Genomic DNA, 27,374 nt, shown 5'->3' on the forward strand with positions numbered 1-27,374 from the left:
ATGCAAATGTGAGTAGATTAATAGGTACCATCTTGGTGGGAAGGTAACAGCACTCCATGCAGTCATGCTGGCCACATGACCTTGGAGTTGTCTACGGATAACGCTGGCTCTTCGGCTTAGAAATGAAGATGAGCACCACCCCCCAGAGTTGGACACAACTAGACTTGATGTCAAGGTAAACTTCTACCTTTTATTTAATAACACAAATTATTCCAGGGCTTCAAGAAAACAACATTTATTTATAAAAAATACAACAAGATCAGTTTATGATGAGAAATGTGGCAATAAATACAATTCAAAGAAAAGGCAATTCTACATGGATACATTATGGCACAGAAAATAAAAGTCAATGCACCATCAAAACATGGAGACTTCTGTGGGCTCAGGAATTTATGCAAGCTCCCTTTTAAGTAAGACAGCTTTTTAAAAAATGGGTTTGGTCAATTTATATATTGGAATGAAACACACACGATCACAAATGCACATTTATTATGTCTACTTTGACATTAGAAGTTAGCAAGCAAGTACTTATGAAATAACCAACAAAAATTATCTTTATGTAATAAGCCACAAACTCAGTTTTGGTGGCACTGTCCATAATTATTACCAATATGAACAAAAAGTTTTTACAGTCTTCCATGGGATGGAGCTGTAAATAAAATAAGTTCTTAAGAAAAGAAAAAGTTTGGTATGGTATGTTAAAATGGCTACTTCAGAAGAGGATTGTAAAAAAATGCATAGTTTATTATTATTATTATTAAAAGACTTGGCTGCTTGAGAGAACTCCCCTTTCACAGTATTCCTTTTTACTTCATATGCAGTTATTGGTTATGCTGTACAGTGAAACCGTTACAGCACTAAAGGCAACTAGAGAAGGAAAAGAGCAGAGAAAGGAAAAAGGAATGTTATGTAAGGCAATATTTCCTTAGGTATATGAAGCATAATGTGTAGAGAAGATGGGTAACAATTCCACAAGGCTAGTTTCGTTTTTTACTGAATAAAATAATAAACTAATACTGAGCATTGGAGGAGGCAAATCTAATAATCAATGCCATGGTCACTGTACTGACCATGGTAATCTCTCTGGTAATCTCTCTGATAGTCATCTTGGTATTCGCTGTGGTACTCATCGGGATATTCTGCCTGATAATCACTATCACTGATTTCTGAGCCATTTGTTCCTGTTCCTTGGCTCCCATTATGAATGACCGGTTCTGTTGGTGCAGCACAATATTTCGGGTCATATACCTGCCGTCCAAGGCCATACACACTCATCCCCTTCTGGGAAGCTACTTTGTTGGTGCCCATTTGTAGAGAAATTGTAGTGTTGTCCATAGGTTGTAATGTAACTTTCTGGTCATAAATGTCTCGCCGTGTTCCTGGTGCAGGCATTCCCGCCTAAAAACAAAGATTTATTTTAAAATGGTATGACCAAAACAACAATTTTCAGGAGTGGGTAATAATTACGGACAAAGAATAGTAGTACCGTACGACCCCCCCCCCCCATATCCACAGGTGATACCTTCCTGAAATTTGAGTGGAGGTATGAAATGGGATAATTGTGAACTCTTATTATTTTGGGTTGTTGTAGGTTTTTCGGGTTGTATGACCATGTTCTAGAAGCATTCTCTCCTGACGTTTCGCCTGCATCTGTGGCAGGCATCTTCAGTTTTTCCAATTTTTGTGTGTCTTGGAACCGTTTCTCCCAGTAGATATGTTCAATGTATTGTCGAAGGCTTTCATGGCCGGAATCATTGGGTTGCTGTAGGTTTTTTGGGCTGTATGGCCATGTTCTAGAAGCATTCTCTCCTGACGTTTCGCCTGCATCTGTGGCAGGCATCACAGTACATTGAACATCTCTACAGGGAGAAACTGTAGCCACCCTGAGTCCCTATCGAGGAGATGGTGGTGGGGTATAAATAAAGTTGATTATTATTATAAAGTTTATTATTGGCTCTGCAGATATGGGATTGTACTGTAGTAAAATACATGTGATTTAAAACTGGTGAGACTCTGCCGCTCAGCCTTGCTGCATTCAAGCGACTTGATAAGACATGTCCAGATTCCCATTGGACTCTGCATTATCGGTAAAGGTTAGTAAAAACTAAATAAAATGTATTTCATCATATAATAATAACTTTTTCCTGTTTTTTGCTGGAAAAAAGGGGTGTGCGACTTATGCTATAAAATAAAACAAAACTGGTGCCTTTTGTTTGCGGGATTCCAGGCATTTTTTTAAAACCTGTCCTACCCCTTGAAGTAAAGAGGAGAAGGGAGATTTCCATGTTTGCTTCAACTGTCTTTGAGGGGGAAAGGGAGTTTCTCAGTTTTGTAAACATCTGCGACGATTAAGTAAGGAATGGGGGGAAAAACATTTTGGTATCCCCAAAATGGTAGTGCAACTATTATGTGGTGTCGACTATTACGTGGTGAAATATGATGCCAAGTATCACTGCAGGAAGGTGCTTTACCCTCTTGTAAGCACTTGATGTTCCTGACAGGCCCTTTTCTAAAAAAAAAGCTTGGTTAACACTTTCCAGGGGTGGTGCCTTTTCATCCATATGTCTCCATGTGTTTGGATGTTCCAATACAAGGGAGCAAAGGCACCTTTAAGTAGCAACATCAAACCAACATGGCTTCCTTTCTGGGGAGCAACTTGCCAGGAAATGAGCAATGGTTCTAATGAAAGAAGATCCCATTTCATTGTCTATAGTAGTGAAAGTTAACAAAGTAGATGTGCTCCTGGGTGTTATATCTTTAACACAAAATTAGTACCAGAGGCAGAAATAACAAGAAAGGAATAGGAATAGGTTCCTGTACCATAAAAAAGAAGTGGAGTTTAATTTGTTTCAGGAAACTTTGTACTCAGAACTAACAATATGCAGACATGAAATGAAACAGCCAAATTCGGTAAGCCTTACGGAAGTAAATGCAGATTAAGCTGAATAACTAGCCATAGTGTATTTAAAAAAATCAATAGACCTATGAGTTGGACCACCATAATTGTAAATCATAAAAGTGGAGGGTGGTTAAAAAAATCCCTGGATGGATTTAAGAGTAAGTATTCAGGTAGTCACTAGAAGGTTTGAAACATTGTTTTCCCATTTTCTTGCTGTTTTACTATTCATCCAGGCTCAGTAAGTGACTTTGGAGGTTGCAGCTCTTTTCCTTCCCTGACAGAGGCTGACACACAGCTTCAGTAGGATCAGCTGGAGGAGTCTCCCACGTTTTCCCAGCTCAAGCTTTATTGCATTGCTTCCTACAAGAAAGCTAGCTTTTTCATTGGGTTCCAAGGTCAGAGAAGCAGATTGCAAAAAAGAACAGCCTGCCTCAGGGGAGCCTGCTTGCTCCTTCAATGTTTAACATTTACACAAATGACCAGCCACTGTCAGAAGGGACGGAGTTTCATCTATGCTTACGATCGTGACATCACCGCTCAAGCAGGGAGCTTTGAAATGGTTGGGCAGAAGCTCTCTTAAGCTCTAAGTGCTTTTACTGTTTATTATAGGGAAAACCTTCTGATTCCTAATCCAGCTAAAATGCAGATATGTACTTTTCATCTTAAGAACATACAAGCATCTCAAGCTCTGAGGATTAACTGAGAAGGAATCCCATGGTAGCATTGCAGGACACCTAAATATCTGGGAGTTACTCTGTACTGTTCACTGACTTACAAAAAGCTCTGCTTGATTATCAAGGAAAAAGTGGGTGCTATAAGTAGCATCATATGAAAGCTTACTAGCACAACCTTGGGATCACAACCAGACACAGTGAAGACATCTGCCCTTGCACTTTGCTACTCTGCTGAATACGCATGCTTGTTGTGGAATAATCTCGCCATGTTAAAACAGTGGATGTGGCTCATGCCGCATTATCACAGGATGTCAACACCCTACAGTGCTGGAGAAATTATACTGTTTAGCTGGTATTGCACCACCTGATATCCATTAGGAAGAAGCAGCCAGTAATGAAAGGACTGAGGCATTGACATCTCTAGTCCATCCTCTGTTTAGATATCAGCCAGCATGGCAACGTCTTAAATCAAGAAATAGCTTCCTAAAGATCTATAGAGATACTCGCAGGAACATCTCAGCAAGTGAGAATCCAAAAGTGGCAGGCTAAAACCAAGAACCTCAATCAATGACTGATACTGGATGAGAAACTCCCTCCTGGGCACACAGAAGGCTGGGCAACTTGGAAGACACTGAACAGAATGCACTCTGGTACCACGAGATACAGAGCCAATCTTAAGAAATGTGGCTATAAAGTGGAGTCCACAACATGCAAATGTGGAGAAGAGCAAACCATAGACCACCTACTACAATGCAGTCTAAGCCCCGCCACATGCACAATGAGGGACTTTCTTACAGCGACACCTGAACCACTTGAAGTGGCAAGCTTCTGGTCAAAGGAAATCTAGTGTAATGCCAAGTTTTAAACTTTGTGTTTTTTTATATACATTATAACTATATTTTCAATTCGCTTCTGACACAATAAACAAATGCAAAAAAGCTAATGCCTTCAGCACCAAAAGATGCATTTCTTCTATCCACCAGCTTCCCAATGCTGATTTTGCTAAAAATTATAGCTAGGCAGAGAACAAGGAAAAAAGGATGACCGGGCAGGTATAAAAGACTGTAATAAGGAGCTTCTTTGTCAGAGGCTTTCTTAACTGAGACATGTCTGTATATACAAGAACTGGGAACACCTATCCTGCTATGGTTCCTTTGGCCATTCTGAATTTTAAAAGTCAGGTAGCTGCCAGAAAGGCAGAAGTTTTCAGAGTATCCTGACCTCCAGGATCCCACCAAGAATGAAACTGATTGGCCTAACAGAGATTTGATCTGACCTCTTGCTGGTGAGCCAGTCTTTCAGTCTCCCTCATAATGTCTTTAATACTGAAACAAATCTGAATACAATGTAGGAGAGTAGAAATCTTGCTTACCTGGCTGGCCCCTTTATTGGTCCCCATTTGCAGACTAATTGTTGTCTGATCAAATGGCTTATCAGTTTGCATCTTTGGATCATAAAGATGCCTCCGAGTTCCATAGGCTGTCATGCCTGCCTGGCTGGCACATTTGTTGGTTCCCATCTACAGACAGAAAAGAAGGAAAAATATCCCCAAAATGTTCACTTCACATTCATTACAGGATGGGATCTAAAAATGACTAGAACAGCTAGTCACTGTCCTAAATCCAATTGCTAATTGCAACTAGAAAAGACCAGTTGACTCTGTTGCTGAATTTTATATCAACTAACATCAATCTCACTGACCCTATGGGTAAACTTTATGTGGGCAGGAGTCCCCAGTGGGGCAATGGGTTAACCCTTTTGCCAGAAGGACTGAAGACCAACAGGTCAGAGGTTTGAATCCGAGGAGAGCATGGATGACCTCCCGCTCAGCTCCAGCTCCCCATGCGGGGACATGACAAAAGCCTCCCATAAGGATGGTAAAACATCAAAAACATCCCGTTGTCCCCTGGGCAACGTCCTTGCAGACGGCCAATTCTCTCAGACCAGAAGTGACTTGAATTTTTTCAAGTCACTCCTGACACACACACATACACAAAAGCCTTTATATGGGACGAGAAGTTGGGTTTAGGCCAATAACTAGTTATTGTATAACTAGTTATTGCTGATGTTAGATCTTCAAGTTCATGCCATTCTTGACTTGAAAATATGTCACTTTTTGTTCTTCAGTAAAGAATGTTAACAATCGTCCAAATATGCTGGAAAGCTCCCATTCCTAAGACGAATCTTGCAAATGTTTTTGAATTAGCACAAGTCGTTGTCTGATAGATCTTAAGCATTTCTCCAGAAAACCGTTTCAGTGAACTTTATTCCTTACCTGCAAGCCAATCACACTTTGCCCAGCTTTAAGTTTTCCAACATCAAAACTTCTTGCTTGTTTTTCTGCATATTTTACACCAATATCAATAGTAGTGTGAAAACCTTTGGTTTTTGCCTAGGGAGAATATAAAAATGGCATTCAGTATTTCTAGCACATATTTAAGAACATTGTGGCAGAAATATATCCACTTCTTCCTTAAGCTGTCTGGGTTATCCTTGATTTAATAACTTTGTGCCCAAACTGTTTTGTTTTTAAAATAGTGAATGAACCCTGGTTTCACAACTATGTATTTGGCAACAGAGGTGAAAGGTAGGTGATATCCCACAACTCTGGTACAGAATAGATTTATGTTTGAATGTCAACAACTCCACATTATGTCAGATTCAACCATATCTGTACACTTCATAGTGAAGGAGCCCCTTTTGGATGATATAAGGATTGTAAAGCCTTTCCTGTTCCTTAACCAAAGGCATATTGTAATACTGATAATGATTGATTGATCAGCCATGGATCCAATAAAATGATTGCTCTCATTATGCCCCACAGGGCAATATGGACTTACCAGACCTGCTAGTGCTACCAGCGATGTCTGAACTTGGGTCATATTTCCATTCTCAAAGAGATCATTTGCTTCAAAAATATCGTGTGGTTTCATGCCATAGTTTTGAATGGCTTTGATAAAATTTCCAATGTTCTCCAGCTAAAAGTAAACAAAATTAAGTTATTACTTCTGCTTATTTACAATGAACTAAACATTTCATGGAAATATATGAAATAATTCTGAATGGATGTTTTGTTAGGCAAAGGGCAATCCTGGGACAGAACTGATTCAGATTGGAGAAGAGGGTGCTGCATGCTTATCCCTTTCTTTGCCCATTAATTCTCCATTTCTGGATCATGGTGTGTGAAGGTGTTTCAACTTTCTGTTGGGCTTTTGTTTAAACATGATGCAAGTTCAAATGCTCATGTCTAAACATAATACATGAAACCCTCATCTAGGACAATAATATTTCGAACACTGTGACAGTGTTAAAACACTCCTGGTTTACTGGGTTGCTGTGAGTTTTCTGGGCTGTATGGCCATGTTCCAGAAGCATTCTCTTCTGACGTTTCACCCACATCTATGGCAGGCATCCTCAGAGGTTAAGGGGACTATTGGAAACTAGGCAAATGAGGTTTATATATTTGCAGAATGTCCAGGGTGGGAGAAAGAACTCCTGTCTGTTTGAGGTAAGGTGTGAATATTAGAATCGGCCACCTTGATTAGCACTGAATAGCCTTGCAGCTTCTGGAAGGAAAATTCTGCCCCTGACTAAAGCATTTCAACAATGATTTAAATCAAGTTTTTAAAATGTGACCCCCCCCCCCAAAAAAAAAGCTCTACTATGAACAACACTATCCAAGTGAACTCCTGTTCCAGTTGTCTATTTTAGACATCGGAATGTGGGGTAGGAGGTGTGTATAATTTAATTCCTTCCTAAATTATATAACATGGGTATTGTTATTACTTTGGCAAAGCATGAAGCCAATGGTAAAAACATTTACACAATGATATTTTGGGAGGTTATCTGTGGCCTCTTATTTGAAATGTTAAGACATATCAATCAGATTTCTTGGGCTCTGAAAAAAGTAATTGTGTATAGCTTTAGCAAGGCAAAGGGAATGAATGGCCCAAGAGATGGAGAAGTCTCTAACCCTGAGAAAATTTTAAACAAAATCACTCTCCAATTTTACAAGAACTCTTTGCTATTTTTACTCACAGAATGGAAGTCTCAACGTGTGGCATACATTCAACAGAGCTCTCATTTTCAGAAAAGAAAAATTCCAGTTGTTTAATCATTAATACATTAACTGTTGAATGTTTTGTCTGTCCTTAAACAAATCAGCAAAGACTAAGTTGTTGAAATTCTCCTAACTATTGCTCTCACAGTCAGGATGTCCTTCCTAATGTTCAGGTGGAATCTGCTTTCCTGTAGTTTGAAGCCATTGTTTCGCGTCCTAGTCTCCAGGGCAGCAGAAAACAAGCTTGCTCCCTCCTCCCTATGACTTCCCCTCCCATATTTATACATGGCTCTCATCATGTCTCCCCTCAGCCTTCTCTTATGCAGGATAAACATGCACAGCTTATACAAACAACTTCCAACAAAGTATTCGATTACCTGGTGCCAGTTAAGTTTGGACTGATTGATTTTCTTTACTGATCCTGGTTGAAGTTTGTTGATAAGCCTACAAAAGCAAGTGAACAAAGAAAATATTCTTTTTAAAAATTGTACATGGTCTTCACCAGTTAAGATACTCGTCTTTGCGCATTACAAATATTCAGATCAAAATGCCAATACATACAATCAATAGGGATAGCACTTTGAGTAACACATATTTTGATGCCTCAAATGATAGACTTGTTTCTGGGGATATTTGACCTGCTGATTCCAAAAATGGCGCCAGTTTTCCCCCATCAGTACTCGTTTTTTTAGGTGCAAAACATATGCCATCTACCAGTTGCCATCTGCTCACCAACAGAAAACCATGACAATTATATCTAAGAAACTAGAGACATAGAACTTCATGCCAAGACACCAAGATTTTTTTTTTTTTGGTTGGGATGAGTAATGAGTACAACTATCAAGCTTATAGTAAGTAAGTATTACACTTGTATTATAAGATAATAGAATGTACCTTCCACTATGTAGGAAAAAACTCATTGCATGTGGAAAGCAAACCTACAAAAACATTTCCAACCTGCTTTTCTTTGGACGGGCTACATTCCTTTATATATTTAATGAGAAAGCATGAAAAACATCACTTGTAGCATGAAGTGGCAAAGTCCTGGCAAGGTAAGGACAAATCAAGCATGTAAATACTCTTTGGACTGTAAATAATTTACAAATGATCACTGTACCATATACTAAAAAGTCTTCAATATGCCCTATGACATATTGCCCTAGGTTTCTTATTAAACTCCTTTTTTAAAATCATGTCAGAAGCGACTTGAGAAACTGCAAGTTGCTTCTGGTGTGAGAAAATTGGCCATCTGCAGAGACGTTGCCCAGAGGACGCCCGGATGTATTACCATCCTGTGGGAAGCTGCTCTCATGTTCTTGCATGAGAAGCTGGGGCTGACAGACGGGAGCTCACCCCTTCTCACAGATTCGACCCGCCGACCTCCAGGTCAGCAGTTCAGCTGACACAAGGGTTTAATCTATTGCGCCACCACAGCTCCATATATGACAATATATACTCCTTATATGACAATATGCCCTAGGGTTACTCATTAAACTTCTTCAACAATTGGATAAGGGGGAAAGCTCCACCTGTCAGAGCTATCTTAGCAGAAACCTTTCTATTTTTCATTCTGATGATATGTCTCATGCCATTCCAAAAATTCCTTCTGAAAGCCTCCCCAGCCTGAAAAGCAATTTGCCCTCCTGACCCTAGTCTTCCTTCATTGTACTGTTGCTTCAGGTCAAGTTGTATAAATGAGGTTGAAAAAAAAATATGTGGACCCTGAAAATGTTTATAGCATCTGATCTAAAACTAAGAACATCTGTCTGATAGAAGCTAAAAATAAAAGACTTTGCTTACTCGCACAGTATGATGCCATCTTTTAAGCCCAACTGAAAGTTTGCTCCAATACTCATTCCAGTAACCTCTTCAATCCAGTTGCGGAGATCCTCTTCTACTTGTGGGTCATATTTCAATGCAATCTGCAAGAAGAAGAAGTTGAAAAGAAAGATGAAATTCAACAGGCCCTTCTCCACTTAGAACATGGATTACACCTGGTTTAATTCAGCAAGGATAGTTTATGAAAATGTCTTGGAATAGATCAAATCTTATCTCAGTTATCAGTCTTACTAATTTACATAAAATTAAATCTCTAAACATTCTGGATGTTCATTGTATTGTCAAAGGCTTTTATGGCTGGAATCACTGGGTTGTTGTAGGTTTTCTGGGCTACAACAACCCACATTCTGGATGTTTTGTCAGAACACAGATGATTGTTTTTAGTTGTTCAAATAAGCCAAATGATTTCCCCCAGGCAGGAAGCAGCCAGGCTTTGAAGGTGCAAGGCCATTCAATGCTAATCAAGGAGGCCATTTATAATATTCACACTTGCCTCAGACAGACAAGAGTTCTTTCTCCCACCCTGCATGTGCTTTCAAGTAACCTGTTGACTTACAGTGATCTCATGAATTTCGTAGGGTTTCTTTATGCAAAGGATACTGGCTTTGGCCATTTCTTCCTTTGAGATATAGACTAAACCCCTGGTATTTGCTGGTGGTCTCATATTCAAGTATTAAGTAGGGTTGATCCTGCTTAGCTTCTGAGATCAGACAAGATCTAGTGACCACTCTTGCATATGAATGATAGAAGCAGGCAATTTAAAACTGGAGAGACTGCCATCACTTTTGCAGAACTAAAGGTGCATCTGTTGCTGATGTGCATCTTGATTTTTTTGTCCAACATCACCCCAGGCCAAAGATGTTACAGTTCCTTCCCATTCAGAAGAGCCTCCCAATGTTGTTTAGGGTGACAACTCATATTATTTATATCACCGGTCATGCTGGTTGGTACTACTGGGGAGTTGTGAACCCTTATTCAAAAGGAGAACTTTCAAATGCTAAGAATTTTCATGTTCAAATGCAGTTAGAATAAAAATGTGCCTGGACTCTAGGCCAAAATGTGACCACTTTCCTGCACGACAGGGTGTTTGGACTGTGTGGCCCTTGTGACCTCTTCCAACTCTATGATTCTAGTGTGAACGTGGATGAATATCTGCCAGTGTTACACTTAGTATTGTGCAGAAATGACCTGAATACAAATGCCAATTTAGAAATGTGTACAAAATTAGATTACATTTTGGAAAAATTGCTTTAAGAGAGAAAAAAAGGAAAGAACAGCAATTTGAAGTCCAAGTCACCATTTTAAAGAATTATAAGCAGAGGAGATACAGAAGGATCCCACAGCTGTCTAGTTTCTATTATTTATACAGTATGAATGGTTCTCAAACTTTGACCTTCCAGATTATGTTGGCTTCAGTTCCCAGAATTACTTGGTTAAACTAGATGGGAGCTGAACATGATGGGGGGGGGGGGGGTTAAAGATTGAAGAATCACTGTTTTATATGCTGTCTAATGTTGATAAAACTGAATTCTCTAGCAAAGCTGGTGGGAATGTAGCCAGGATAAACTACAATGGACTGAAAAGAGAGAGAGGAAAAGGGATGGGAGGGAGTGAGAGATGGATGGATAGAGAAAACCACCTAATTTAACACACAAACAGAAAGGATACTAGTAATTTTTACTTTTCTCTTCAACAAACCATTGGCTAAAAATCCTCAATTAGAAATCATTTTTTTCAGCCATTACATTCTGTGGGAAACAATAATTCTGCCATTATGAACTACGAGGGTTATCCGGAAAGTAAGGTTACAAGGCATGTAGCTCTCGCAGGGAATTTTTGTGGGCAAAGTTGGTATCACTACCATGTAATGGAAAGCCAGTGGAAGCGAACCAGTAGTGCTAGTCACCAGTAACTCATCAACTGGTGTTGTGGTGAAAGTTAGAGATAAGCGTCCTCATTCTGTTTCCCTTCTGTCTTTCACCCTCATGACATTGCACGTCCGCACACTGCTCATGCAACACAAGAGTTGTTGACTTCATGTGGTTGGGATGTTTTAAACCACCTCTCTCACAGACCCGATCTCGCACGCAGTGACTATCATCTGTTCACTAGGAGCAGTGGGTTAAACCCTTGTGCCAGCAGGACTGAAGGCTGACAGGTCAGAGATTCGAATCCAGGGAGAATGCAGATGAGCTCCCTCTGTCAGTTCCAACTCCCCATGCGGGAACATGAGAGAAATCTCCGACAAGGATGGTAAAACATCAAACATCCAGGCATCCCCTTGGTAACGTCCTTGCAGACAGCCAATTCTCTCACACCAGAAGCAACTTGCAGTTTCTCAAGTCGCTCCTGACACACACACAAAACTCTGTTCACTAAGCTGAAGGAATACCCGGGCAGAAAACACTTTTCCGATGATGACAAGGAGAAAATCAAAGTGAAGAAACGGGCTGAAAAAGGCAGAGGGGGACATCTATGACACAGGCATAAAAAAACTTGTCACACGGATGACAAATGGATTGAACTGAATGTTGATTATGTGGAAAAATAATGTAATACCTATGCTATAATCCATGTTAAGTTATATTAAAATATATTCATTTTTTGTATTTTTAAAAAAGTATTGTAATCTTACTTTCCAGATAACTCTCGTATTATACTAGACATCACTGACATGTATTCATATGTCTGAATGGAAAAAAAAATACTATGCCAGGGTAACCTTGTATTATTGTTGTTCTGTGTCTTCAAGGAACCTGTGACATGATTACCATCATCAGAGGAATTTCTTGGGAACATTTGTTCAGGTTTTCCTTTGTATTTCTCTGAGGCTGAGTGGATTTCTATGTCTAAGTAGGATCATAGTCCAATGCTCAAATCAGTATTACTTTACATACCTGAGGATTCCTTTTCACTGCAAGAACATTTTCTTAATCTAGCCGTTTATTAGAAGTCTCTTCAAGATTTTTCTGCTCATTAACATACTATCAATATGTGCTATAAGTCTGTGCTGTAAGTGCATTTGAGTTGTCAACACATGCCTGGCGTACAAGAAAAGTGCTCAACCTGGCAGAACAAAGTAGAAGAGCAAGTTTCTGAGACAAAATTTCAAACTAAAGTAAGGTGAACCGTTCTTCTTATGAAACATAGTAACGTAGTGCTACCTTAATGGAGAGATGCAACATCAAAGAAGAATGTGCTTACTATTATAAACTTTGAGACAATATTAGTGAAAACAAATAGCAATCTTGTTTCAATATTCACTCAAAAATAGCAAAAATGAATATTAGCATATCTAATTGAGACTAATGCTCAAGCAAACTGGGCAGGACACAATCATCCTTTTCTCATCCTTTCCACCACTTTGCCAATGGAACCATGGTCATACCTGCATATGTTGGCTATTATTTTATATTTGCAGAAGTTATTGTAATTAGCCAACTGTTTTTAATATAAAAACTTGTAAAGAAAACAGTGCTTTTTAATATACAAAATTTAAAACTCTACGTAAGAATTTTTAGCTGGAATGCTATAGGCTCAAAATGGCTCCCATGTGGGCCAGGAAAAGAAATCAGTCTCCTCAGGAGTTGCTCCCACAGTAAAGTAAAGCAGAATTGCAAAAATAAAAAATTAAACTCCTCCTGCTTCCATTTCAATCATATTTCAGGATGTTTCAGATGCTGGTGATGGATTCCCATTCCCCCCTGCACCAAGCTGCTTTAGTCTCTTCCCAGCCTGGAGGAAACCAAAAAGAAAGAGATAGAGGGAAGCAGGAGAACACTTGCTTCAGGGAGCCCATTCGCTTCATACACAGCCAAGATCTCCTTACCCTCTTGGCACAAAACTGCCAAGCAGCTGGCCGACCATTCAACTTGGGATTGGGTTGCTGCGGGTTTTTGGGCTGTATGGCCATGCTCCAGCAGCATTCTTTCCTAATGTTTCACCTGTGCTGGCAGGACTGAAGACCGAAAGGTCGCAGGTTCGAATCCGGAGAGAGGCAGATGAGCTCCCTCTATCAGCTCCAGCTCCTCATACGGGGACATGAGAGAAGCCTCCCACAAGGATGATAAAAACATCAAATCATCCTGGCGTCCCCTGGGCAATGTCCTTGCAGATGGCCAATTCTCTCACACCAGAAGTGATTTGCAGTTTCTCAAGTCGCTCCTGACATGACAAGAAAAAAAACCCTGCACCTGTGGTTGGCATCTTCAGAGGTTCTGTTGGAAGTGAGGAGTGTATATATATCTATGAAAGGTCCAGGGTAGGAGAAACAACCCCTGTCTGTTTAAGGCAATGTGAATGTTACAATTTGCAAGCTAAAATTAGCATTTGAGTAGCCATGAAGTTGTGATTATCCCTATCTGCTGGTGAACAATTGTGAGGCCCACCCCCAAGAAACAGTCTCTCCAATATCCCAAACTTCTCTGGGGAGCTCTGAGACTGTCTCTCATGGTCCTACTTTTGATTCTAGAAAAGCAACTTCCACATGCAGGGCCAAAGTTCTACTAAGAGCTCAGAAGAATCTGTTCTCCAATCTGTTCCCTATAGATGTAAACATTGGGGAGCACAATAACCCAGCCACAATCACTGACTCCTAATCACAGTTTGAACAGATCCATCCATGTGTAATTTCTTATTGTTTTAAAGGAATGAGCACCACAGTATGTTGGTATAACACACCAAAATAACCCACAGAACACTGGCCTTGCTGCTACTTTTCTTGTTGGGGCCCTCTTTTAATCTAACATTTTACTGTGCAATCTAAATAAAATATTAACACTGAATAGTGTATATGGGTAAAAGCACAAAGAAGGAGGCAATCCAGGGTTTATTAATAAGGTTTCCTATTGTTTCCTTTGCAACATCATTACAGATACTGCTGGTCTTTATCTATGAAAGTTCGTATAACAAATCAAGTTTGTGAGAATAGCAGTAGCTTTGACAACCTTCACTGACAGTGATGCTAAAGTTGGAATAGTAAGAAAGTTGCTGTGCTCTGTGACATTTTTGGGAAAGGAGACCTATGCAGCCTGAAAAATCAAATTGTTGATGTGTTGCAAAGGTTTGTTTATAATATATTAGCTGAAATAACATTTTAGATGCAACTTTCCATAAGACAGCTATAGAAAAGCATATTTGTATCAGCCACAGCCACTACAATTAATATATAAATCATATCCCATTTTTCTATTGTTTTGTTAAGCAATAAATTCCCAAATGTGCCACACATGTCTCATAATATCAATGTGACCCAAACTCCAGTAGCATGATGAACAACTTGGTTTGAAGACAAATGGAGAACAGAACTCTTTTGCCACTGAAAGTCAGTGGCAGGTGGAGCTGGGAGTAGCTGCTGTGAGTTTGGAGGCCTCTCACACACTGGACATTGCCCACAATATCTAGTGTGCTCTGCACTTGCAAAATCTGTTTTGTCACAGAACTGCTTACAGACCAACTATATAACCTTACAAACAGTGACAAAGGAACTGAAAATATGCTACAAAATTACCAACCTAAAGCAAACATAACAATCTATTATATGCAGCAAAAATAAATAGTGAGACAAGCATTGAAGGATTAAAGCCTTCAGACCTCACTACCTCTGAGGATGCTTGCCATAGATGCAGGCGAAACGTCAGGAGAAATGCCTCTAGAACATGGCCCTATAGCCCGAAAAAACCCACAAGAACCTAGATTAAAGCCTTGTTTCTTACAATACATAATGTGACATAATGTGACATCTAAAAGACGAATCTTGCTTCTCAAAAATAGCTGTGATGTGCCAGGATATTTAAGCACAAGAGCGAAGATGAGTCAGGGGTCTGGCTCTACCTCCTCTGCTGGGCAAGAAGTCTTAGCTCCAGTTTCAAGGAATTAAGTCATTCCTTATGCTCCTGGGATGAAACCGATCTACAAGGCTCCAATGAGCTAAACTGTGTTGATGTTACAACTGGCCCTCTATATCCATGAGTTTTGTATCCACATATTCCACTATCGATGATTTCAAAATGCAATAGTTTTTTTAAATCCCAAAACTAAATGATTTTGGCATTTTATATAAGAAGTACCTTTTTACCAAACTGTATTTAATAAGACTTGTGTATCCACATATTTTGTTCTCAGCAGATACCAAGGGCACACTGTGTTTACAAATGAAACACACCACAGTATTATATTATTAGTTAGAAAAACCAACAAATCCAACAAAACAATAGGTACATGGCAGAACATCAAGCATGCAGTCATATGTCTTTGCAATTTGTATTGCTCAGATGACTAAACAGGAAAAACACATCTTAAACTGAAAAGCAGAAATGCCACTTCAGCACTGGGCGCAGCTACAGGTCAGTGTTAACAATAGACTCAAACAACAGCTAGATTTTATATTTTCAAAGAGAGGACTTGTTGCAAAAATGCAAAATGTCGGGCACGACATAGAATTAGATAAATGAGGAAAGTGTGGACTATTGGCTTAAAAGAAAATTCAGTGTTATGATCTTAGAGATTTTTTAAATAAAATGATGAGCAGATGTTACCCCAGAAAAGACTAGCTAAAATGTATAAGAGAAGAAACAATAAATGATGGAAATGTAAAGAATGGGGAGGAACTTTCTTTCACACATGGTGGTCCTGTAAAAAAGCAAGAGAATTCTGGGACAAGATACAAAAAACACTACAAGAATTTTGTCATTTAGAGATACAATTAGAGCCCAAATTATTTTTATTGGGAATGTCAACCAAACAATAATCACTAAACTATAAAGTATTATACTACATGATCATAGAAGCAAGAGTAGTATACACACAGTTCCAGAAGAAGGCAGACATTCCAACAATACAATATTTAATAATTAAAGTCTTTAAAATAGCAGAAATGGACAAATGAGCAATGAACAAAGGAAAAACACACCAAAAAACTTTATCAAGGACAGGGAACTATTTCTAAACAATGTAAAACATGAAAAGAAAGAAGGATAAGTTTGTATAGAAGGCGTCATAATTTAACCTATTAGAATTTGTGTATAACATTTAGAAATAATAAATACCAGGCCAAAAGGAAGAATAGAAAAACAATGTAATAGGAAGGAAGAGTGAAATTATATATGAATGTATCCAACCCAAGGGATGGAAAGTCACTAATTGGGAGGCGTTGGGGGAGGGGAGAGCATAACCAAACACAAATATTGTATAGATGTTAGGAAGTATTGTACTGGTTCATGCATATATGCATATATATAGATCTGTTTTACTGGTTTTTTTTATGAATATATAATTTGAAAATAAAAACATATTAATCTAAATCAGAGGACTTGTGTTCTTGCTCCAGTATGTTTTGATGCAATTTGTGATCTCTCTCATTATGCACAAACAAGCTCAAATGGTTTGCATTTGAGCTAGTTTGCAAACTCACTGTTTTAAAATTAACAGATTGGATACCTACCATGTCCTCTGCCAGGACCATCATTTTCTCCCTCCTCCTGCCTTTGGAATATCAAAGGTTCTTTGAGACTCTGAAGGCTCTTTTGTCATTTTAATTGGTCTTACTAAAGGTACTGGAAGAGGGCCCAGATTCAGTCCTTCACATCTTTGATTAAAGCAGCTGGTGTCTGGGCCAATAGCAACTTCATCACCAAGATGGTATCACTGTCCTACTCAAAATGCCCCACTCACAGTTCACTGGGTTCCAATCATACTGGAGGTGGGTGGAGCAGGTGAGCTTTCACTCTTGTGTGCTTTCAAGTCATTCCTGAGCTATGGCAACCCTAAGGTGATCGTATCACAGGATTTTCTTGGCAAGATTTGTTCAGAAGAGGTTTCCTCTGAGGCTGAGAGTATGACTTACCCAACTGGGTTTCCATGGCTGAACACGGATTTGAATCTAACACTCATTCCAATACATGACATCTGCATGATTCCTCTAGCCCACTATAGCCCCTTTATACTTCCTGAAAGGATGCTCTTGAAATCCCTTCTAGAGCAGCATGAAAGAAAACAATGCAAGGATCTGTGGTAGCATTGGTTAATCATTATCTCTAGTAGAGAACTTCCACTATTTTCCTATACCCTTCCATTTACAAAATGGTTAATGTGAATCTTAACCACTGCTTAAAGCTAGTCTCCACTAGAAACACCTAGAAGGCCACAAGTTGAATACCACTACTGTAGAATTTCCAAGTGACGAGAAATCTAAACTTTATCAGGTAACGATATGTCTATCATAAGAACCTATGGTAAGTGATTCCAAATTCAGATCACCAGAAGCTGAGAAAACATGCTCCAGAGTTTGCTCAGCAGGAGCCAATGTCAATAGGAACAGACCCGTAGTTGTCATGAAATCCTGAAGAATTCCTAATAGAAAAAACCTTGACACAGAAATTGAAGCACAACAACCTAAGGAGACTCCAACACTACACCTCACCCTGAAACCACATCAGCTGGCTCAGGAAGGCAGACTGTGGAACAGTTAGCTTAGCATTTCACCAACAAAATGATAAACGTGTTCCAGCCATCCACTTTGAACCCAACTAACTGTGAGACAGGTTACCTGGTGATGGGGATGGAATCCTGGTAAAACCACTGCAGTTCCACCTGACTGCCTTGTGACAATTGCTGCAGCACAGATAATCCTGGTGGGCAAAACCAAAAGAGATAAACACCCGTGCTCTCAGCTTCATCTGGGTCAGATCTCTGTGATAAGATTAGGCTGGTATGTTCATCCAGGATCTGTTCTGAATGGCAGTTGTTTTACCATTCCCCAGTGCCATTCAACAGCAGCATTTTGCAACTCTGGGCTGTCACCAAAGGCTATCCAGGCTATTTGAACAGGGAGCAAACTGCTGTAATCCCTTTCCTCATGAAAGCATGCTGGTTCCTGTTTTTATATCTCCCTCTGTGGAGTGTAATAACTACTCTCCAAATTGCTTCACCCTTTCTGAAAACACATTCTTGCAAAATACTCTCAAACTTTAAACTTATACAACCTATCTCAATAGGAAGATGTTAAGGAGGCCATCTTCCTCTCTAAAACATCAAGGCAGCCTTCAACTTCATGCCACACCTTCAAAGGGGGACTCCCCAAGTGTCATCCCCAAAGGGTCCTCCCTTTTGTGCCCTGCCCTTCAGTGATAACACCCCCCCCCCCCAGCCCAGGTGTGTCTGTGTGCCTTATGTTTTGGCTTATGGTGACACCATGCATTTCATGTGGGGTTTTTTTAAGACAAGGAATACTCAAGAGGTGGTTTGCCAATTCCTTAGCCAACAGCACCTGGCATTCACTGGTGAACTCCCTTTTAAGTATAACTTGGGCTGACTCTGCTTAGCTTCTAATATCAGTCAGGATGTGGTGCCTTTGGAGTATTTAGCCAGGCTCCAGGCCAAATACCTGTCACAAAAACACCTGCTAGAGACTCTAATTTGTTCCTCAGCCCTGCAAAGATGCATTCAAATGTAGACAAAAAAGTCCAATCACAAAGGAGGGGGCGGGAGATGGAAAAAACATCTCATGCAAGTGTCAGTAGAAATTGTTCTGCATAATTTAGTAGAACAAAGCAACTGTCAGTAATTGTGCTGCAACGATATGGGGTTCTCACTGAATACATCACTACTGCTGGCTATTTTGATCCCATCATCAAATGTATCTGTTTTGCTGAAATATGTGTGCACACAGTCAAAGATCAACCCAAGAGCAATTCAATAATCAAGAACAAAGCAAACGCAAATTGTAACAGACTGGTACTTGTGTAATCAAAGTTCCACTCCAGAAAACTTGCGGACTGTCCGATAAGAAGAGGAGGCAATAATATTCTAGTGAGCTAGCCAAATGTCAAATAAAATACTGTGGCAAACATGAAAAATCCCTGTAGATTTCTAATTGTTATTTGTCACTTACTAAAATTAAGTATATAACAATATTTTGGTTCAATTCTTGAAACCACCTCCTCAAGAGAATGTTGGTGTTTTCTTGACACAGTTATTCCATCTATACATCTAAAAGGTGAGAGGTTGATGTTAAGTAACTAGAAATCTCCTACAAATCTGGGTACAAGTAATTGGAAGTCTTCTACACATCTTTTTAAAAAGGCTAAACTGAAACTGGATCTGATGCACAAAAATAACTACATTTCTGTGGTAAATTCAAAGGTTGTAGGATGGGTCTGGCTAACCTCTTAATCACCATCAGACTGAATGGTAGGTAAACGGTAGAACTGCCTTTAAGGTCTGATGAAAGCACCAGACCCCAAAGGAAATAGCAATACACTGAAAGATGAAGAATTTGCTAAATAAACAAGAAACATAAACAATGTGCAAAACCACAATATTTGTAGGTTATTGTCCTCAGGCACAAGGGGAAAAAATAACCTCAAAACACATTCGTTTTATTAAAACCATTCAGATGTCATGAAGCTACGAGCAATCTTTGAGTTCTTCGAAGCTCTTCGTCAAATTAGATGCTACACAAAAGTGGAAGGGGGAGTGAAGGCTCATATTTCTGTCTGCAAAGTCTAAAGTGCAACATTCTTCAGATGGAATGTGGGCGGATTTACACAGATATAGTAACGTCTCTTCAAGAGTGCACGATATACAGGCATAAGCAGTAATGGATTTATAACAGAAAAATAAATGGGCTGCTAGAGAGAAATCTCAATATGCTTTATGAATTTATTCAACACTAATTACTATTTGGGGGGGGGGGGGATAAGATTTCAGCTCCAATTTTCTTCAAATTTCAATCATCTCATAAAGCTATACCTGGGACTACTATATTTCTGTGCATTCTTTTGAATTCCAGACTCTCTCCCAAATACTATAAATCTGGAATATATTGGCTTACAAGTAAGTAAGCAAATTCACAGCATTCAATAGGAGCTTATGATAAATGAATTATATGAACCATCCAAGCTCCTCTACTTAAAAAGGACTCAATTTTTCTCCTATGTGTTACTCTTGTCACTTCAGAAACAAATGTATCGAGGTTGTCCTGTAAGCTAGAGAACATAGAAGATATGTGCCAGACTGAAAAATGATTACTTTGGCATATATGGTGTTCCAGGGTGTATCTATACTATAGAACGAATGCAGTTTGACACTACTTTAATTGTCATGTTCAATGCTATGGAATCATGGGATTTGTAATTTGGTGAGGCACCAGCACTTTTTGGCAAAAGTGGAAGACCTTGTAAAATGGCAACATTCATGATTCTGTAGTAATATAATAATAACAACAGCAACAACAACAATATGATTCAACCAGTGTTGCCTTAAAACATTTTGTCTCTTGGGACCACAGGCAGACAAACATATCTTTTTTGGAAGAAGCAAAAACCACCAACACTGAAGCGATTGTTCTCCATCAGCTTCGATGGATTGGCCATGTTGGTTGTCCAAATGAATGATCAGCATCTCCCAAAGCAGTTACTTTATTCTCAGCTCAAGAATGGAAATAGGAATGTTAGTGGACAGCAAAAGAGATTTAAAGACAGGCTTAAAGCTAACCTTAGAAAATATGGAGTAAGTATTGAGAACTGGGAAGCTGGCGGTCAGCTGTTACCAACAGTACTGTGGATTTGGAAGAGGCCCAAAAAGAGGGTGGAAGGGAGAAACATCCCAAGAAGACAATGCATCAAGCAAACCCTTGTCAGGATTGCCTGGAAATCTATGTCCTCACTGCGAAAGACCATGCCGATCTAGAATAGGTCTCTACAGTCACTTATGGACTCTACCCTTGGAAGACAATCATGTTCAGCCATGAGTGATTGCCTATGATGATGATGATGAATAATTTTATTTATTATTATACTGCTGTAGTAAAATACTAATACTAATAATTTTATTTCTTAACTACATATGGGACACAATATACTTAAAACACATCATTATAAAAACTTTGAGTAAAATGCATATATTAAAACATCTTTCTGTAAAACACACATATTAAAATACACAAAATAATTTAAAATTCATAGCTGAAAATTCACTGGGTATGCCTGTCAGTTGTCACAGTCTTGAGGTGGCCAGTGAAAAGGTCCTCTGGGTGATGGTCGCTTTTAGCTCACTGGAGAAGCCCCCCCCCCCCCCCAAGGGGACCTCAGTAAATAGGGGAGATTGTACGGGAGAAGGCAATCAAGTAGATAACCTAGTGTTGAGCCATGGCATTTCAGGTGGTGTTAAACTTCATTAATTCTACAGTGTAGATGGACCTCCAGTAAACATGCCACCACTAACCAAACCACCTTGAGAATTACCTAATGAGCAAATGTTTGTCTTCCACTCCAATTTTTGTTGGAATTATACAATTTCTAAAAAGAAATGTTGACCAACTGTAGTAAAAATGCCATCGAGTAGCCATAATAATGATATATCCTGTTCATTATTAACAAACTTCATGTTTTTATATTTCCAAGCAGGGAGTGATCGCAGGCATCACTGAGCCACAAAAAATAACATAACTTTCTTATTGTATGCTTCTTTTTATGGTTAAAGGTTAACGTTTGGTCAATTATTTAGTAGTTTTAAAATAAAACTACACCCCACTTTTTCATTCTAGAAACTACATGGCACCTTAATTCAAAACGCAATGAAATTTAAACTAAACAAATACCATGGCAGCAAGATTAGCACAGAATCAAGCCACCAGCAACAATAAATACATGAAGAACAGAAAAAACTAGAGTATCACAAAAGATCACTGGAACAGCACACACTGGAAACTCACCAAGGACTAATATTAACCCCCTTATACAGATGTCACATAGGCCCTATATTCTATGTTGTCATTCACCATTTTGACTACAGAGATGGCACACAAGAGAATTGCTTCCTAGAGGATCTTAAGTATGTAAATGGATTCAAATGGCAGGTTTCACATATCATGGATACAAAATTCACAAGCTACAACTGATCCTATAGTTTGGTAGTGTGGAATTCCTACTCTAGGCGGAAGATCTGAGGAGTCATGTACAATCTGCAAATTGTCATAGATTTCATATATTGGATGAGATCCTTCAGCATAAGATGTAAACATTATCATGTACTTATGTTTCTGAAAGTATGCCTCCTTATGCTACCCCACCCTCAAACTCATCCTATGAGCAGTTCAGCCCCTCAGAAGGCCATTTACATGTTAGAAAAGGGAGCAGCAGCAGGAACAAGTCCCGCTATTTTCATATAGCTAGAAGCTCTGAAACAGGCATCCAGAAGGACTTGCCCTCAGGAGAACAGCATCCTCAGGAGGTCTTTGAAGATGAAAATATTGCAACAGGTTCAGATATTTAGACATGTCCCTGCTGATCTCTCTGTTCTCTGGCAACGCACAAATGGCTTATGCAGAGGCTGTGTTGCTTGCAAGAAATTGTTATTTTCTTACCAGAGAGGACACCATTTTGGGAATGTCCATGTCTTCTAGCATGATTCCATGGTCAATATCTATGGGAAGCTGACCACAGAATCTCTAGAGATTCCTAGAGAGATGTTCTCTAAAATATCTCCTCCAGCATGATTGGATGAAAATGAGCATAGAATCACACTGGAAGACCTAGAGAGTTCTAGAAAGAACATTTTAAATCAAGTAAGTGAATAATCAAACCTGCAATACTCAAAATGGCAAATGTAGAACAATGACTGTAGAGTACTATGTCCTGGATATGGGGTTTGCTGTTTAACTTCCAAAATAAAAAAGTCTTCAAGCATCCATGATATTTGATCGTCATCACACATTCTGCATTAGTTTTAGACACTGTTTTTGGGGCAGCCACTCCTAAACAAATCTTGAATTTTCTTCCTCACCACAAGAATGTGCTCAGCTAAACATTAACAAATGTGTAGCAAAATCTATTTTTTATTATAGCTGCCAATAGAATATGTTTAAAAAACAGTACAGAAACCAAATGCACACTAAAATTGAACTCCTGAACTTTATGGGGAATGTAACTCCACCCTACATTGGCTATATATTAATTCCAAACCAACAGAGCATCCAATTTATCTAGATTAAATATCAGTGTGGATTTAATCTGGATTATATGTTATTTGTATAAAATCCTATATAGATCAGTTATCTTTTACAGTACTTCTGGTATGTGAAGAAAAGGAAACTCAAAATCTTGATGATGTCCCACAGAAGTATCATGTAGATACTAAATACTATGGGAGATGCTTGTATCCGCACATCAACCTAATACCATGAAATGTGGGCAAGCAGACTTTAGCGCTATCTTCTGAATCTATCACTGCAACTACTATGTAAAATTGTTCTCTCTGTTTGTTGTAAAACATGAATAAATGCACTTTAAATGCATTTCAACTTTAGAGCATTCAGTCAGGGTCTCATTGGAACATAGCTATCCATGAGAGACAGACTATGTAACAATTTGGCCCTTTTCATAATTGCATATACTGAAATCCAAAGTACTTAAACATATGAGCCCAGTTACAAATTTGCAATCTCTTAGGATAGATGAGGTAGACATCTCCACATGCAGCATGTAAATGTTTCAGTGCTTTCATTTATCCTCCCTGTGATACAGGGCATTAAAGGAGTAAAAATTCTGAAAAAGATTGCTGCTACATCACAAAACATGACATCACTAGTTTCTCTGAAAGACATTTGGGATTTCTAAGGAAATGTCACCTAATTTACAATAAGATGCTTCCAAAGATAACCGGCTGGGATGTTAGCTTAGTTTTTCCTTGCCAATTTTATATCCTAATGAATATTGCAATTCATTTTTAAACAGAAAGTACAGTACTTGAATCTTACTTCATATTTTAGATATACAGTATCATGCAACACTTTCCCACTACAAGTTTCTTCTTTCTTCTTTTATATTATCCACTGATGTTTACTTGGATGTTTACTTATTGTTAATGATGTGATTTCTGAAATGTATGCTTTATTTGTAAATATATAATATTTAACACATTGTTAAGTTTAAACCAGTAAAAAAGATGTAAGGAATATGGGCTTGAAACTAAAGGCGCTTCCAGGCAGTGTCAAAATGTGGGACAAATAAGTGGGGCAAAAAATTGTGGTACCTGACATCAAGTCCAGACACGGAGCTGTCAGTGTTGGTTAATGCTCCCCCGACATCCTGAGATGTCAGAGGACATGTGTTAGAAATCCACAAGATAGATGGGGGACATCCAACAGAAGTTTACTCTTTTTTTTTATTGACTCTCCGAGTTGCGCTGGACCTCAGAAGCACTGATGCAGGTATTCGCATGTGCATACAAGCAGATTTCTTGTCATTATCTCTCATCACCTTCCTGTTGCCTTTACTTTTTCCCTCTTGAACCCTGTTTTTCCTTTGAGGTCACTTGCCTGCCATGCTGCTGCCCACTGGATAAATTCAAGCTCTGTTTAATTTCATATACATCAGAACAATTGAATGGTTGCAGATAAGCCACCTGTATGTCCAGGGCTGCATCTGTTTACAGCAATTATCCGCTGTTTGGGGATTTTAAAATGCAGGCATGCACCGAAGCAGTCCATTCCAGCTTATAGGGACAAAGTTACATGTTTTCATTGAGTTTAGGGATATAGTCATGTGAATATGAATATTTTCCAGCAAAAATCAGGTTTTAAACGCAAGTTTTGAACACGTGTTTTTTGACCACTAACGCGATCCAGGATGCATTTTTGGCAAACACCATTTAGCCACTCCCTATTTTATCCCACTTTCTTCCACATTAGGTCTTGTGTAGAAGGACCCTAATTGTCTGTCTTTCTTTTTGATACACCATTCTCTTATCTTTCATTGCCACCTCACACTTTACGACCACAACCTACTACTCCAGTGTGAATCCTGTAATCTTCCCTCTCCATACTGCTAATTTTGACAATTGTCTGGAAAGCAGTTTTAATAAGTCTGTGTTTTGCACATTACCAAGCTGTCTCTTAGACAGCTACAGTATTTAAAATATAGAGTTTTGTCCAGAAATTCCCTGAATGGTGAAAAGGCATCAAGCTTAGACTAGGACCTAGCATAAAGATGGCCAACACATACTCTATGGGCCATATGTGTGTCCATTTAAGACTTGTTGTTGTTGTTCATTCGTTCAGTCATCTCCGACTCTTCGTGACCTCATGGACCAGCCCACGCCAGAGCTCCCTGTCAGCCGTCACCAGCCCCAGCTCCTTCAAGATCAGTCCAGTCACTTCAAGGAAGCCATCCATCCATCTTGCCCTTGGTCGGCCCCTCTTCCTTTTGCCTTCCACTTTCCCCAGCATAATTGTCTTCTCTAGGCTTTGCTGTCTCCTCATGATGTGGCCAAAGTACTTCAACTTTGGCTCTAGTATCCTTCCCTCCAATGAGCAGTCGGGCTTTATTTCCTGGAGGATGGACTGGTTGAATCTTCTCGCAGTCCAAGGCACTCTCAGAACTTTCCTCCAACACCACAGTTCAAAAGTATCTATCTTCCTTCGCTCAGCCTTCCCTAAGGTCCAGCTCTCACATCCGTAGGTTACTACAGGGAATACCATGGCTTTGACTAGGCGGATCTCTGTTGCAAGTCTGATGTCTCTACTCTCTACTATTTTATCGAGACTGGACATTGCTCTCCTCCCAAGAAGTAAGCATCTTCTGATTTCCTGGCTACAGTCTGCATCTGCAGTAATCTTTGCGCCTAAAAATACAAAGTCTAAGACTTATCACTGAATTTAGCAGTATGTTGTCAAATGTATGACATGTAGTGATTAAATTACCTGAGTTTTGTATGCAATTCTTTGTGCATCTTTGGTTAGGTGCAAAATATGATTTCTGAGAAATTCGAAGTGTGACCAATAACAGCCACATTCCTGAACCTAGGGCCATACCCAAACATGTTTGTCCTGACTGTGAAACTGACAGCATGGAAGGACTGAAGTGTCTGCCAATACAAACCGATCTGCCAGGATAGGTCTGGAACTTTGGGGCCTAAACAAAATCTAAGGGATAAGCAGTTCTATGCATAGGTAAGTGTCCCTTACCCAATAAAAATCAAGGGCCTCCTGCATGTGTACCTCTGCACAGGACTGCTTTGTAAAATTGTCTTCTTAATTATTCTTTGAATTTGGGCTATACAGTCGACTCCCATGATCCAGAGATTCTGCATTCATAGATTCAATCATCCACAGCTAGAAAAATGTTTTTTACAAATTCCAAAAGCAAGCAATGAGTTAGCTATTTTAAATAAAAATCACTGTTTTACTCTGCTGTTGAATATAACAGGATTTGGTTGGGGAGGAGGCATAGAACCAAATCCCAGTGGATATCCAGTGTATACCAAGACCCCACTGTATTTGCTGACTTATTTAGTACTAACACTGCAAGCTGATGATCAAATAAAATCTACACTTCTGTGATACAAGTTCTACTGACCGGGCTTTTCCCTTTAAAACCACCAGCTAAGATGAATAAATCCTATACAAACTGATACCAGGGCTTCAGTACATCTTACTTCTCATTATCAAGGCAAATAATAACTGTGGGTTACACTACTTTTTTCAATCAATCTTCAAACACACACCAAACTAGGGGAAGGATTGTTTGTAAGGAGTCTTCATTCTCTGCCAAGCCAGAATCTAATTTCACTCCCACATGCTTTCCTAGCCCCTTCCTGTTTTCCTATGAATTTATAAAACCATACTAAGTAGGAAATCCTTTTGTCTATTTTTAAATAGCATGAGTCTATATCCTTAACTCTTTCCCCTAGGGAGATGACAGCTCGGTATGATCTAATCCAGGACCATTTCAAAGAGATAAGTAAAGAATGGCTTGTTTGGGGTTTTTTTTTCCAAATTCTACTACTTTTTGCACTAGAACTACAAGCAGTCCCCAAGTTACGAATATGATAGGTTCTGTAGTTAAGTTGAATTTGTATGTAAGTCAAAATAGGTAAATTTTTAAGTGTAACTCCAAACACACGC

At 39.1% G+C, this 27,374-nt stretch overlaps 1 protein-coding gene across 1 annotated transcript in view; it reads right to left on the reverse strand.

Annotated features, from left to right (window-relative positions):
• Positions 1 to 219: 219 nt before the first annotated feature.
• CNN3 (calponin 3) overlaps positions 220 to 27,374 on the reverse strand; it is a 36,244-nt gene continuing 9,089 nt past the window's right edge. The window contains exons 2-7 of the mRNA XM_060773959.2: positions 9,434 to 9,555; positions 8,011 to 8,077; positions 6,414 to 6,551; positions 5,849 to 5,965; positions 4,946 to 5,092; positions 220 to 1,398 (exon numbers count right to left, since the gene is read on the reverse strand). Of these exons, the coding sequence (XP_060629942.1) occupies positions 1,039 to 1,398; positions 4,946 to 5,092; positions 5,849 to 5,965; positions 6,414 to 6,551; positions 8,011 to 8,077; positions 9,434 to 9,555 (951 nt within the window). The 3' untranslated portion in view covers positions 220 to 1,038. The remainder of the gene's footprint in view (positions 1,399 to 4,945; positions 5,093 to 5,848; positions 5,966 to 6,413; positions 6,552 to 8,010; positions 8,078 to 9,433; positions 9,556 to 27,374) is intronic.

The sequence above is a fragment of the Anolis sagrei genome, chromosome 4 (genome assembly GCF_037176765.1).
Source record: "Anolis sagrei isolate rAnoSag1 chromosome 4, rAnoSag1.mat, whole genome shotgun sequence".
Classification (NCBI taxonomy): Eukaryota; Metazoa; Chordata; class Lepidosauria; order Squamata; family Dactyloidae; genus Anolis; species Anolis sagrei.